Here is a 15,061-nt window from a genome sequence, read left to right as displayed (position 1 = left end):
TTTCAATTGGTATTGTTGTGTATTATGTAGTGTAGTGTGTTATTAGGGCTGTTTTCTTTTTGCACTGGATACAACATTTGTATGGGCTATCCAGAACATCGTTGCACTGGTGTTCTATCCAGAACATCTCATCAGTGCAAGTCGCGCCGATCTTGCCAGATTGTGTTTTGATAAAGTGACGCTTCATCGATTCACAATAGCTCTTTATTGTGACGAATTTATCGAAAAACATGAAATTCAAAGTGGTATAGTGTCATAAATAATCGCAGCAGTAAATATTTATAACTAATAGGAGCATTTCATACATTAAAAATGCAAGATTTCAATTCTTTTCTGTGATTGTTTTTGAACAGCTGATGACAGTGTTGCATATTTTTGGAGATGTCCTGGATAAACGAGTACTCTGTTTTCTTTTAAACCTTCACGGCTTAGGGTATCCAGTGCTAAAAGAAAACAGCCCTATTATATATTTTAATTTGACGAAAATGAATAAATTATACAAAATTCATAGAATTTTGGCTTTGACTTTCAATTTGAAGTGGGTATATCATTCATACAAATTTTGGTTGAAAAGTATTTGCAACGATGTTAATTTTTAATTTGAATCGCATCCAAAATTGTTTGTGAAGTTATTGAGTAGCGACGCATTTCAATTTGAGGATAACACTTGAGAAATTATTGCTAATGTGTTGAATTTTACTGTTGAGGGTTATGTCTGTTTTTTGTTGAGAACGCAATTTTCTCAACAATTTCTCACTTTGAATATTACACTAATCCTTTGAAAAATTGTTGAAATTTAGCATTTTTTTGGTGTTGTTCAGTGTCAATTATAAACATGAGTATGAAGCTCTTGTGATAATTCTACAAACAATCAATAAAATCGTCTTCAATCCCGTATGGAACTATCCTGCCAACATTTTTTGAATTTGGGGGCGCACGGATGAAAAAGACTGTTTTTCATATGTTTGGCTATAAACATTATATGTTTGGAACACAAATTTTTAAACACAATATTTTTGAGTGCAAGCGTATAATGTTCATAAACTAGCATAACATGTTTGGGACATATATGTTAATATGTTAGAACATATTATGTTTGGGACATAAAATGTTTGTTAATATAATATGCTTGGATGCAAACATATATTAATTTAGAAATAGCCTATAAACATATATGTGTTTAGTAGCTTGGAGCGCTATTTAACAGGGAGCGATATTGAATTAAGTTGGTGGTTGTTGCTTGTTATTACAAAATTAACATTTTATTTTTCCTTGGGCAATTGATCAGCTACTTCTTTGATCCTTACAAACCGTGTGGTCCGCTGCTCGAATCCCCGTCCCGCAAAAGGTAAAATTAAAATAAAAAAAATCATACAATTGAATTTCTTCTACAATGTTTGTGTTACAGAAAAAGGTGCTAAGAACTAAAAAATCTCGTGGAAGTGAGAAAGATGTGGGGGAATATACAATTGGGCAGAAACAAAATTTTGAGCATTCAGGTCGAAAACCTATGTTGTTAGCACCTATATTACCTGTTTATTTTCATAATTCATTATGATTGTAAATATATAAACAAATAAATAAATAAAATTTTGAGCACAATATTGTTTGGGAGAATTTTTTTAAGCATATAATATTTTTGGGTGCAAAATGCTTCCAAACATATTATATGTTCACATAATAACATATTGTTTTTTGAAAGACAACATTATTGAATTTGGATGCAAAAATACAAAATGTTTGGAACTTAGACTACCCAAACATATATTGTTTAGACCAAAATGCTTTCAAACATATTATATATTGGAAGAGATCAAACATATAAATGTTTGGGCAATACCCAAAAATATATATGCTTGAAGCAAAATATGTTTGGGAGTATATGTTACAGACGCGATTTTTTGTGAGCGTGCGCTTCTGAAAATCCCCACTACGTCGAAAAGCGCCGTCACTATTGAGAAGTTGTACCACGCCAAGTTACTACGAAGTTTCTCATCAGTGCAATTATTAGGTGCCTATTTAGATCAATTTCGAAGGACGCCAATAAGAACCCCTGCAAACTATCAGAAAAAGTGAATTTTAAGGTAATTGTAGAAGAATCATTGTGGTCAAGTAAAACACGATTGTGTAGATGTTTATTGATTTGATTAAACATTTATAATTTCTTATAAATATAACATTTTTCGGTTTATCTCATCACATTTAACATAATTTTTTGCATTAATAAAATAATGATGTTGAGTTGATGAGATGTTGAGCGACAAATCCGATTGTGTCGAACACGACTGTCGCGGGGACGTGTTGGCATAAAATCAAAACAACTTTGATTTTTTCTGGTTGGGTGGTACAAATCATTGAGTGTAAAGGTTGAATTACACACCATGCGTCAATCCGTGCGTTGGTGGAAGGGTTGATATTTTCTGTTTGTGGCAGACTATTCGAGCTTTTGATTTCAAAGACAAATTTCAACTCTTCAATCATCGGACGCATTGTAAGCATTGAGCGCATGGTATGTAATTCTACCTTAAGGGGATGTTCGACAAACATAATCAAAGACAAATTTATTTTTACATTAAAAACAGGCATTTCTGCAATGAAATTAATGATGGATCGCCAATTCTGGTTGAAAATTAAAGAAATACATAAATCTAAACCAGTATTGTGGCAAAAACTTGGAAAAATTCCACTTCCAATCAATGGGGAACCAGGCGACAAGTATTTTAAATTCATCAAGTAATTTGTAATATATTAAATGTGGATTACTTCAGGAATCATTGTTTTGACACATATACCAGGATTTTTTTTATTATTTTCTTCCATTTTTTCAGTAAAAAATGGTTTCACCCATAAATCTTCGTACAACTTCATTGTTTGTTTATGCTTCTTCTTATTTTTTCATGTTGTCATCACATTTGTTCGTGCAGTGTAAGGGCAAAACTTGAACGAACACACAACAAATAGACGAACCTCTGTCGGAGTGTTTATCCGACCGTCTAAGGTCCGCTTAACGAATCAACATCGATATTTTTGCTACAGAAAATCCGTGATGCATTGTTATCGATTGTTTATTTATACTTTTCTAAAATCTTATTTAGACTTTTATTATTATGTCTGTTTGCGTACTTTTCCAGTAAACGAATGACTTCCAGTAAAAATTTGCGATAATTATCAAAAATGATCGGATTCTCGAACGGAGCTATTATTGTTTTCTATTTTGTTTATATGGTATTGTTATTGATTATTTTAAATTTTATGTTATCAGTTGGTAGTGGTTGTTTTCCTATTTATACCAAAAACAATAGAGGAAAATGGGAAATTGGCCGACGTCATACCAAAAAGTTCATTTACGGTGTTCGATACACACACGTTCATTCATTTTTAATTTGCAATATTTTTTGTTAAAAACTCACAAGTTTTGTGAAAAATAATAATGAGACACATTTGACCGATTTTTCTACGTCATTCCCTGATATAAATTTCTTTTTATTCTTAGTTTAAATGGAAACTAAGGAAAATGGGATATTGGCCGACGTCATACCAAAAAGTTCATTTACGGTGTTCGATACACACACCCTGCCAGCATTTCAAAGTTCCATTTCATCCTCATCGCTACCACAGACTCGTAAGTGACACTGCAACAATCGCCACTGTGATAGTATTTTGCCATCACTATTCGCATGAAAGTACTTTGCCATCACTATTGTTACAAGAGCCATTTTATATTTTGTGAAACACCAAGCACATCTAGCTTCTTATAATTTATTTAAATAAAAATGATAATGACCCTGCCAGCATTTCAAAGTTCCATTTCAACCTCATCGTTACCACAGACTCGTAAATGTCACTTCAACCATCATGAAAAGGTACATCAAAAAGTACATGCAAGTAATTTGCCATCCCTACTGTTAAAAAAGCCATTTTTTTGTGAAACGCCAAGCGCAACCAGCTTGTTATATTTTAATTAAATAAAAACGAAAATAAAGTTCTGAAAACATAGATTATACGCTTAAAATTGTGAAAGGTATATTGGTGAACAATTTGGTGATTTTCCAAATGGAATAAAGTGATTGTTTTTCAGATATTTTACAGACACGCTGCCTCCATGGAATAAAAACACTGGTTGATAGACGCAGCAACATGTAACTCGCTACTTGTAACTCAACATCATCATTAATGCCAAAAATTATGTTAAATATAATGTGATAGTGGTATAAATGTTATATTTTTAAGAATTTGTAAATGTTTAATCAAATTAATAAATATCTAAACAAACGTGTTTTACTCGACCACAATGATTCTTTTACAACTATCTTAAAATGCACTTTTTCTGATTGTTTGGAGGGTCCCTTATTGGCGTCGTTCTAAATTGATCTATAAAGGCACCTAATAATTGCACTCATGCGAAACATTTTTGTAGTAACTTGGCGTGGTACAACTTCTCAATAGTGACGGCGCTTTTCCGACGAGTTTTTGATGTCGTATATGATTGTTTTCGACGTAGTGGGGATTCTCAAAAGAGTCCCCAAATTCAAAAAATGTTGGCAGGGGAAGTGCTGAAAAGATAGTTATTTCGCTTAAAATTGTGAAAGGTATATTGGTGAACAATTTTTGACTTTCCAAATGGAATAAAGTGATAGTTTTTCAAATATTTTTCCAGACACGCTGCCTCCATTGGAAATAAAAGCACTGGCTGATAGACGCTACAACATGTAACTTGCAACTTGTAACTCAACATCAATCTTTTATTAATGCATAAAAATATGTTAAATGTGATGTTATAGTCGTATAAATGTTATATTTATGAGAATTTATAAATGTTTAATAAAATCAATAAACATCTAAACAATCGTGTTTTACTTGACCACAATGTTTCTTTTACAACTATCTTAAAATGCACTTTGTCTGATTGTTTGAAGGGGCTCTTATTGGCGTCCTTCTAAATGTATCCAGAAGGGCACCTAATAATTGCACTCATGCGATTATTAGGTGCCTAATAATTGCACTCATGCGACTATTAGGCGTGGTACAACTTCTCAATAGTGACGGCGCTTTTCGGAGGAGTTTTGGATATGGTATATGACTGTTTTCGATGTAGTGGGGATTCTCAGAAGCGCCCCCAAATTCAAAAAATGTTGGCAGGGCACTTTCATTCATTTTTAATTTGCAATATTTTTTGTTAAAAACTCACAAATTTTGTGTAAATAATAATGAGACACATTTGACCGATTTTTCTACGTCATTCCCTGATATAAATTTCTTTTTATTCTTAGTTTAATTTGTGGAACAAAAAATCATAAACGACACGTTTGCATTGAACGTCGTCAATGGTTTGATACTCTCTGCTGCTATTTTCCTTCTTCTTCTTCAATTGTTTTTGATTTATACGACTTCATTATCATACCATGATGATAATACTGTTTTAATTTTATCTGCAATTTCAAGTGGCAACATTACACGTCGAATGACATTTGGGAGTCGATAATAGCGGTGCAATTCAGTGGTGACTCAGTGAAAGGGGAATGTAATTGCTGTCAATTTCTTGATCTAATGCTAAAAACTAAATAAAATTGTAATTAAATATATTATATATACAAGTAGAATAAATATTGATTTGGTGTCGTTACGAAGTGCAATTCAAAAAGGCAGGTTTTATAAAATCATAGGATAAAATAACGAAATTCGGAACTAGACAACTTGCATTGCAACTGGGGAGATACGCAAGCAAAAAATTCAATCAACCAACCCAGCCCTAATACGCAAGCAACATTACTTTTACATTTTTTACCCACACTAAGTTATCATAAAGAATACGACAAGTCCAGAAAATAATAATTAGTAAAAGGTCAGCAAACTTTAGAAGCAATTACAGGAAGAAGAAAGCAATAATTACGAACTTTTCTTTGTAAACCTGTTAAGTGGAGCCTAAAAACAAAATGTCATCCGGCGATTTCGGAAACCCATTGCGGAAATTTAAACTTGTGTTCTTGGGTGAGCAAAGTGTGGGAAAAACATCTTTAATAACAAGATTTATGTACGACAGCTTTGACAACACTTATCAAGCAACAATAGGCATTGATTTTCTCTCGAAGACTATGTACTTGGAAGATCGTACAGTGCGTTTGCAATTATGGGACACTGCCGGACAAGAAAGGTTCCGCTCCTTGATTCCCTCCTATATACGTGATTCAACAGTAGCTGTTGTGGTTTATGATATTACCAATGCAAATTCATTCCACCAAACTTCCAAATGGATTGATGACGTGCGTACCGAAAGAGGTAGTGATGTTATTATCATGCTGGTCGGCAATAAAACAGATCTCTCTGACAAACGACAAGTATCTACGGAGGAAGGTGAACGCAAAGCGAAGGAGCTTAACGTCATGTTTATAGAGACAAGTGCCAAAGCAGGCTATAATGTCAAACAGTTGTTTCGACGTGTGGCCGCAGCCTTACCGGGAATGGATTCCGCGACAGAGAACAAGCCAAACGAAGATATGCAAGAAATCACACTGGATACACAGAAAGAGACAAAGGACCCCGAAGGAGGCTGTGCTTGCTGAATGCTGCTACTAGTTTATTATCTTTGTTCCGTTTTTGTTCTCACTGCATATAATCAATGACAACGTCTCATTTTCCTAGACCCTGTGATGATCACAGGCAGATATCAACAGTATGAACATTGCTTCATTTGTAATTACCCGATTTCAATTTAAACGTAAACTGAAAATAAGACTTGGTGAAACTTAATTTTTTTCTTTTTTTTTTTTATTAGTAAAGTAGCTAAAAAAACTCCCAGAAACAAAAAGTAACACTGATTTTAATGAAAGAAATGTGTGTGTGGAGTTATCTTAAAAAATTGAATAACTTGCAATATTTTATAGCCATTCATATTTAAACTCATCACATGCTCACACATTTATAACATTAAACATTTTCAAATTTTTTGGTCTTTTTGAAACTACACACACATTTTATATATTCTTACATTCATTTTACTATATATATTTTTTAATATACAAATAATATTTAAGTTTATTTATAAAGTAACATAAATAATTATAACATTGAAAAATAATGGAAATCCCTTAAATAAAATTAAAGAAATAACATATTCTTGAAAGAGACATACATTTCTTTATTCATTTATTTTTTTTTTATTCCCAAAAATCATGGAGAAAGAATATCGAGGATAAAATCAACAAGTACCTCAAACAACTTTGCAAGCCTGCACCAATGAAAATCGATCGTTTCATATAAGTAAATCTGAACCATTTGGAAAGCTCTGTCAACAATAAAAAAATATTTTCTGTTTAAAAAAATCGAAAATTCTAATTACCTATGGTTAGAAAATTTGGTGGGATCAGAATAATACTATTCAGCTTCAACTGATAGCTGGACATACAACAGCTTTCTTAATGATAGTTATGCTGTTCAACATATTTCCACCTACAGGTCACCTTACACGAAGTGCTAATAATTCAAACGACCATATTATTTATGAGAATAAAAATTTTATTCATATATTGAAATAAAAAACAAAAAATCTCGAAATAATTTAAATATCCAAATCAACTGACTTGCACGATATGACAACTATTTTGCTTTGGTTTAAGATTATGAGCATTTTTGGAAATTGTAAGGCTTTACTTTACGCTCGCTTTTCAATTTATCTTGTATTTTTCACTGAACATTTTCAGATTGTTAGCCATTTGATTTCGTTGAGTAGTAAAGTTCCAACCATTTTAGTTGTTGGTGCAGTTTTTTAACCCTTCCATGGTAGTTGACAACGCTACCAGTAATATAATAACGATTTGTGTGTTTGATAAATATCTGTTAATTAAATTTCCGATGAATAAGCAGGCGAAGTCAATTAGCTGCTATAGACCATGTAATTCGACACCACTGGGATTTTTTGTATGTATATAAGGCTGGAATCGAATGGGCTAAAAGATGCTATAAGTCGAAACATAGAACCTCAATTATGCCTTACAATCACCGAATTTCTGATCATAAGATACCATATTAGAAAAATAAAATCATTTTACAACTAAGTAATTTAGTTTTATTCAAAATCTACCTCATAATACTGTTAGCTCTAAACCCTAAATGTGAATAATAAGTTTGGGTTTAGCCGCAAAATTAAATATGTAAAAACAATTATATATTTTTGTAGCAAATTCTGTTATAAATTATTGGGACAGGATTCAAAGCAATACAATTTGACCTTCCAAACTGATTTCAACACATAAAAGCCTATATACCATATATGCCGATGATGTTCAAGTTAGTGTTAGTTTCAATTATTATTACTAACATTTTACTTGTCGCCGAATGTGATGATAATGCAATATAATGGCATTGTGTCGTTGTAAGCATTGCGTATTGAAAAAATTATCTTATCTCATGAGTACCGTGTTCTACTGAACTATATACTTGATATCGATATATGTATACCCCTTTTTTGCCTATTCCAACAATATATAACTTTATTGATAAAATAATAGAAAAAAACGATGACATTTAAAATGAAATCAATTGGGTTCGTTTGTCAAAAGTATTCTAAACATGCCGTAGGCGTACATGTTTAAAGAATATTAACAAGATTGCAAGTAAAATTAAATAGTGTCTGCTATTTTTATTTTATAGTTCAGTACTATAAATAGACATTTGTCTATTGCAAATGTGACCGAATGCAATCTGTAAACAAGGTTTGCAGTTTTACCAAATAATTGAAAAACAAACAAAACGAATGGAGATAGAGGAAGCTCGCTCAAAAACAAACCAAGCCAGCTGCATACAAATCGATGATTTGACTTTGCCAAAGGAAAAAGAGATATGCTTGCAAATTTGTTTAGGCAGTAGCCTACTATCAAATCTTTTTTTCGGGAGGTTCAAGTGTAGTTCACTTTGGGTTGAGTGAATTACCCGAATTTATTCTTATAATTGGTTGATAGTTTTGCTGCAAGTAGAGGATGCTGATGAGGAATGTGGTAATTCCGAAACGTGCGTCCATCCAACCATCTTGCAGTCTATAGGGCTTTGCCCAAATAAATTTGACAAAAATTCTTTTCCTCTGTGGGTTAAGCTACACTTGTAGTTTAGTCAATGTATGGTTTTAAGCTGAAATAAAAAAAAACAACAACAATGCTTAAAGAACAAAACTAAATTTTTCTATAGAAATAACTGCGAACTGCTTTGCATTCTTAGGGCTATATACATATCTACTTTTAAGAATTTAGGGTAAATATTAAGAATTCATTTCATTTATTATTCTCCAAAGTAATATACACAAAGCCAAACCTGGCCCAATTAACAATATATTACAGATTTATGTGGTAATAAACTAACTACAATAACAGGTTTATTAAGAAAAAATATTTTAAAAAAATCAATAAGAATTTAATAACAATTAGGTTAGGTTAGGTTAAAGTGGCAGCCCGATTAAATTTCAGGCTCACTTAGACTATTCAGTCCATTGTGATACCACATTTAACTAAAAGTACCTATTACATATGGGCACTTCTAGTCTTAACCACTGAACCTTCTCTATTATTTACTTTTGTGGAACCAACCAGATTGCTCCAAAAACATTAACAAACTGCTTAAGTTAACGTTTTCCAGGTCAGCCAGTAATCTAAAGCTATATGCTCCTAAAATTCGCTTACGCCTTACACAAAAAGCAGGACACTCACACAAGAGGTGTTTAATTGATTCCTTTTCCTCCACGTCATGACAGCTTATACAATAGTCATTATACTTCGCACCTATAGTTTTTGCAAATTCGCCTATCAGGCAGCGACCCGTTATAGCAGATATTAGGAGTGCTATCTGACGCCTTGAGAACACTAGCATATCTAGTGTGCGGTTTAAGTTTAAATGGGGCCATATTTGATTGGTGTCGTTACAACCCTTGCAATTTTCCCATCGAATATTGGCCATCATAACAGCCTTCTCACGCAGTAAGAGCTTGCAGGTGGCCAGAGGCATACCAACAGATTCTAGTTCCCCTGGAATATGTAAGGTAGTTCCTAGCCTTGCTAACACATATGCTTCACAGTTCCCCGGTATGTTCCTATGACCAGGCACCCATATTAGGTGAATATTGTACTGCTCAGCCATCTCGTTGAGAGATTTGCGGCAGTCTATGGCCGTTTTTGAGTTAAGGAACACAGAGTCCAAGGATTTTATTGCAGGTTGACTGTCTGAGTATATATTAATGCCAATATTTGTTGGAACATTACTTCTCAGCCAATTCATCACCTCTCTTATTGCCAATATTTCAGCCTGAAAAACACTACAGTGATTAGGTAATCTTTTCGCTATTCGAATTTCCAGATCTTTAGAATATACTCCGAACCCCACTTGTCCATTCAATTTGGAGCCATCAGTATAGAAATCTATATATCTTTTATTCCCCGGGGTCTGTGTACACCACGCCTCACTGTTGGGAATTAGAGTTTCAAACTTTTTGTCGAAAAGTGGTTTTGCCAGGGTGTAATCCACTACGTTAGGCACATCTGGCATTACTTTGAGGACCGAACTATGACCGTACATTTTTTCCGACCACAGCGATAGCTCGCGCAACCGCACAGCCGTTGTTGCAGCTGACTGTTTGGCCAAAATGTCTAAAGGCAATAGATGTAGCATGACATTAAGGGAGTCTGTTCCTGTCTTACTAAATGCGCCTGAGATACATAAGCTCGCCATACGCTGAACTTTATCTAAACAAGTCGGTTTCTGAAGTGCCGGCCACCAGACTACAACACCATATAGCATTATAGGTCTAACCACTGCCGTGTATAGCCAATGCACAATTTTTGGTCTTAGTCCCCAATTTTTCCCTATTGCCTTTTTGCACGAGTACAAAGCTACCGTGGCTTTTCTCGCCCTCTCTTCAATATTAAGCCTAAAATTCAGCTTCCTGTCCAAAATAACGCCAAGGTATTTTGCACACTCACCAAAGGGAATTTCAGTACCCCCTAAGGAAATGGGCCTAACCGTGGGAGTTTTGCGATCTTTGCAGTACATGACTATTTCTGTCTTTGCTGGATTTACACCAAGACCATTATCTTTCGCCCATTTCTCAGTCATCCGGAGAGCTCTCTGTATAATATCTCTGATTGTGGATGGGAATTTTCCCCTGACTGCTAGCGCCACATCATCTGCGTATGCCACCACTTTTATCCTTTCTTTTTCTAGAGAAACCAGAAGGTTGTTTATAGCAACATTCCAAAGAAGAGGTGATAGAACTCCTCCTTGGGGAGTGCCTCTGTTCACATACCTTTGTATGTTTGCTTTCCCTAGTGTGGCTGAAATACGTATCTTTATTAGAAGTTCGTCTAACAGCCTAAGTATACCTGGATCAACATTCAGAGTTGTCAGTCCATTTAATATCGAGCTCGGATGGACATTATTGAACGCCCCTTCGATGTCTAGAAACGGCACGATTGTGTATTCTTTGACAGATAGTGAGCTTTCAATAAAGCTGACCAGTTCATGCAATGCGGTCTCAGTAGACCTGCCCTTCGAGTATGCATGCTGTCGTTTCGAGAGCAAACTTGAATCCACGCTAGTTCTAAGATACATGTCTATCATCCTCTCCAGGGTCTTAAGTAGGAATGAGGATAAGCTGATTGGTCGGAAATCCTTCGCACTCGAGTGAGAGGCTTTTCCTGCTTTAGGTATGAAGACGACTTTTGTTTCCCTCCACTTTTCTGGAATATATGCTAAGTTTACACATTGTTTATATATCACCGTCAACCAGGGGATAATTCTTTCAACCACTGCCTGTAACTCCGCCGGAGTAATTCCATCAGGTCCGGGGGATTTGAATGGTCCAAAGCTATTTAAAGCCCATTTTATTCTAGATTCCGACACAATTTCCTCGATAGGAAATGATCGCCGAGCCTCTGTTACACCGCCGGAACATGGTTCAACCGTCTGATTTCCAGGGAAGTGTGTGTCCAAAAGTACCTCCAACGTCTCCTCACTGGACGTTGTCTAATTTCCCTCCGATGTTTTAATGAAACCTGGAGCGGTGTTAGTGGATGCTAGTACCTTCCTGTTGAGACCTTCTCAGTTCTCGTTTATATTCTCTCAGATTCATCTTGTAAGTGTCCCAATCCTCCGGAGCTCTTGTGGACTTTGCTTTGTTAAAGAGCTTCCTGCAGGATTTCCTCATATTACTTAACTCCGTAGTCCACCATGGCGGCCGATTTTTTCCCCTTGGCTTTCCTCTAGGGCAAGCAGCTTTCAGTGAAATGTTGAAGGCCTTCGTAATCCGCTCCACTGCGTGTTCGATATCTTGCACAGTGCTCATATTTGTATCCGGCATTTCCGGTATCATCAAATTGAACGATTCCCTATACCTATTCCAATCAGCATTCCTAACATTTGGCGGAAATATGGTCTTTGAAGTACGAACAGCCAATCTGAAACTGATGTAGCGATGATCTGAGAAGCTATGTTCCCTCAAAACTTGCCACTCAGATATCTTATCATTCAGTTCCGGAGAGGTCAACGTTACGTCCAAAACCTCTTGTCTGTTCCTGGTGACGAAGGTTGGTGCATCTCCCTTATTGCAAACTACCAGGTTAGTACGCAAAATAAACTCTATTAGCGACTCTCCCCTTGCATTAGTATCACTACTTCCCCAAATACTATGATGTGCATTTGCATCGCATCCCATAATGAGTTTTGTCTTTGTTTTTAGTGACTCCTCAACTAAGGTCTTAACGGCACAGGGTGGCATATCCCTATCATGTCCCATGTAGACCGAAGATACCCAATATTTGCATGTGGATATCTCTAGACTGGCTACGACAGTGTCTGCATTGCTCAATGAAGGAAGCAGAAACAAGTTTAGTTCGTTTTTAGCAATTATACATGCTCGATTTATATCGTTACCGGTATTATGCAAAAGTTTGAAACCCGGAGTGCTTAATTCACAGATCTTGTTCTTATATATGTATGGTTCTTGAATAAGAACTATATCTATGTCTCCTTTCATAAGGAGAACTTTTAAGGCAGCACAAGCGGCCTTACAATGGTGAAGATTTATCTGGAGGAACCATAGAACCATCCAAATTTTCAACCACCGTCACATCAGCCGCTTCAATTGAGTCATCAAGGGCTTCCTCTTCACAGATCTCTCTCGCAACAATCCGCGGTTCAGCTTTGGTGAGGCTTGAGCCTGTAGAAACTTCCCGCATATGATTTTCGCCATAGTCTGCAGGTTTTATGTCTCCTTCGGCTTCGCTAGGAGATTTTTTCACTGCTGACTCTACCGGAGGCTTGTCCGTTTCGGTATCCTTTGGCTGATCGCTTTTGTATACCTTCATATGGATATCATGAAAGCCATAACTTACGCGTCCTTGGGTCTGGGCTAGATGTGGCAGCGACTCTATGTTTAATATAAACACCGCATGTCGTCTTGGTCCATCCACCTCATCCAAACGACCAACCTTCCAATCGGCGGTTGGAAGATCTGGGTTACATTCTTTTAGTCTCTCTAATATTGACTCAGGATCAGGAGGGTTTGCCGGTATCCATGCATGTGCTCTAGGTTTAGCCGGTATGTCTTTTTTATCGACTAACTCCAAAGCGGCTCCTTCCCAAACTTCACCAATTAGCATCAATGCAGCTTTAAAGCAATCCATAGACCTCTGGTCTGCAAAAGCTATTAACTTATACCGTCCTTGATACCATCCAGCATCTTGCTGTCGAGGACTTGGTCCGGGAAACTTTTTTCGCACCTCTGAGTAGACACCAGACATCGCGTTCTCAATTTCCCCCCATTTTTGCCTTGGAATCATACCGTCCAATGCTCCTTTATTAATAATAGCCATCACAAGGCTGTCTTTTGCAACTGAGGCAAACGATCTTTGATCCCGTTTAGAGGATGGTAGCTCATCCGGTGATCGTTCCCTTTTTCCAGCTTCAAGAATTCCTTGAGCCCATTTTAAGGAATCGCTTTGCTTAGCCGACAACGTGTTTGGGTCGACTGATCCTAATTTCTTTAGGATAAACAAAGCATTTCTTCGTTCCTTGAAACCCTTTCGAGAGGGATTGCCTCCTTTTGATGTCGCCACCTTAGAAAAGGTTCGACTTGCCAAAGTGTCACCGCCAGTCGACCCGTCTACAGGTCGACTAATTGGGCCTGACTCTTGGTCGCTGCCCAAATTTATAACTTCAGTCGTTACCCGTCCACTGGGCCCTGAAGTTAGCAACCCAGTGGATGACTTTGAATTTCGCTGCATGGTGGTTTATTATTTCCACCACACGTGAAATTCGTAATAAGTACTTATTACGATGAAATACAGCATCTCTCACTACATATTCAAAGAGCTTGGATAATGAAGGCAAAACACTAATTGGCCTCAAATTCTCCACATTAAACGAGCCTTTACTCTTAGGAACAGGTACCACCTTAGCGACTTTCCATGCATCCGGATATTTACATGTCAGAAATATGATATTATTCTGCAATTCTGTTTTGAATTTGTATATTTTTAGTAGACTGTAGTGTAGTCTGTGTAATTTTGTTATAATTGGCCATGGGGCTTTGAAATTACAAATAAAGTATGAATGAATGTATGAAAAAAAATTTTGACAAAATTTTCTATAAATTTCAAATAAAATTTTGATAAAATTTTCTAGAAAAACAAAATTTTCTATAGAAATAAAATTTTGACAACATTTTCTATAGAAATAAAACTTTGACAAAATTTTCTATAGAAAAAAAAAAATTTTTTTCATTCGTTTCATTTTGTTGTTGTTGTTTTTTTCCTTTAATCATTGTTGTTGTTGTTTTTGATTTCAGCTTAAAACCATGCATTGACTGATCTACAAGTGTAGCTTAACCAAAAGAGGAAAAGTATGTTTGTCAAATTTATTTGGGCAAAGCCCTATAGACTGCAATATGGTTGGATGTACAGCTGTTTCGGAATTACCACATTCCTCATCAGCATCCTCTACTTGCAGCAAAACTATCAACCAATTATCAGAATAAATTCGGGTAATTCACTCAACCCAAAGTGAACTACACTTGAACCTCCCGAAA

The 15,061-nt window shown here is 35.7% G+C and overlaps 1 protein-coding gene and 2 long non-coding RNA genes across 3 annotated transcripts in view; all 3 read left to right on the top strand.

Moving 5' to 3' along the window:
* LOC142226179 (uncharacterized) overlaps positions 1–15,061 on the top strand; it is a 248,939-nt gene that overhangs the window by 44,986 nt on the left and 188,892 nt on the right. The gene's annotated exons all lie outside the window — the stretch shown is intronic.
* On the top strand, positions 3,420–4,292 carry LOC142223921 (uncharacterized). Its single transcript, XR_012718966.1, has 2 exons — positions 3,420–4,021; positions 4,079–4,292. It is a non-coding gene; the product is annotated as an uncharacterized LOC142223921 (long non-coding RNA).
* Rab6 (RAS oncogene family member Rab6) lies at positions 5,487–7,124 on the top strand. Its single transcript, XM_075296063.1, has one exon. The coding sequence runs from the start codon at positions 5,934–5,936 to the stop codon at positions 6,558–6,560; it is 627 nt and encodes a 208-aa protein (XP_075152178.1). The 5' UTR covers positions 5,487–5,933; the 3' UTR covers positions 6,561–7,124.

The sequence above is a fragment of the Haematobia irritans genome, chromosome 2 (genome assembly GCF_050003625.1).
Source record: "Haematobia irritans isolate KBUSLIRL chromosome 2, ASM5000362v1, whole genome shotgun sequence".
NCBI lineage: Eukaryota > Metazoa > Arthropoda > Insecta > Diptera > Muscidae > Haematobia > Haematobia irritans.
Note: the sequence above shows the minus strand (reverse complement) of the source record. Positions and strands in the feature narration are given on the sequence as shown.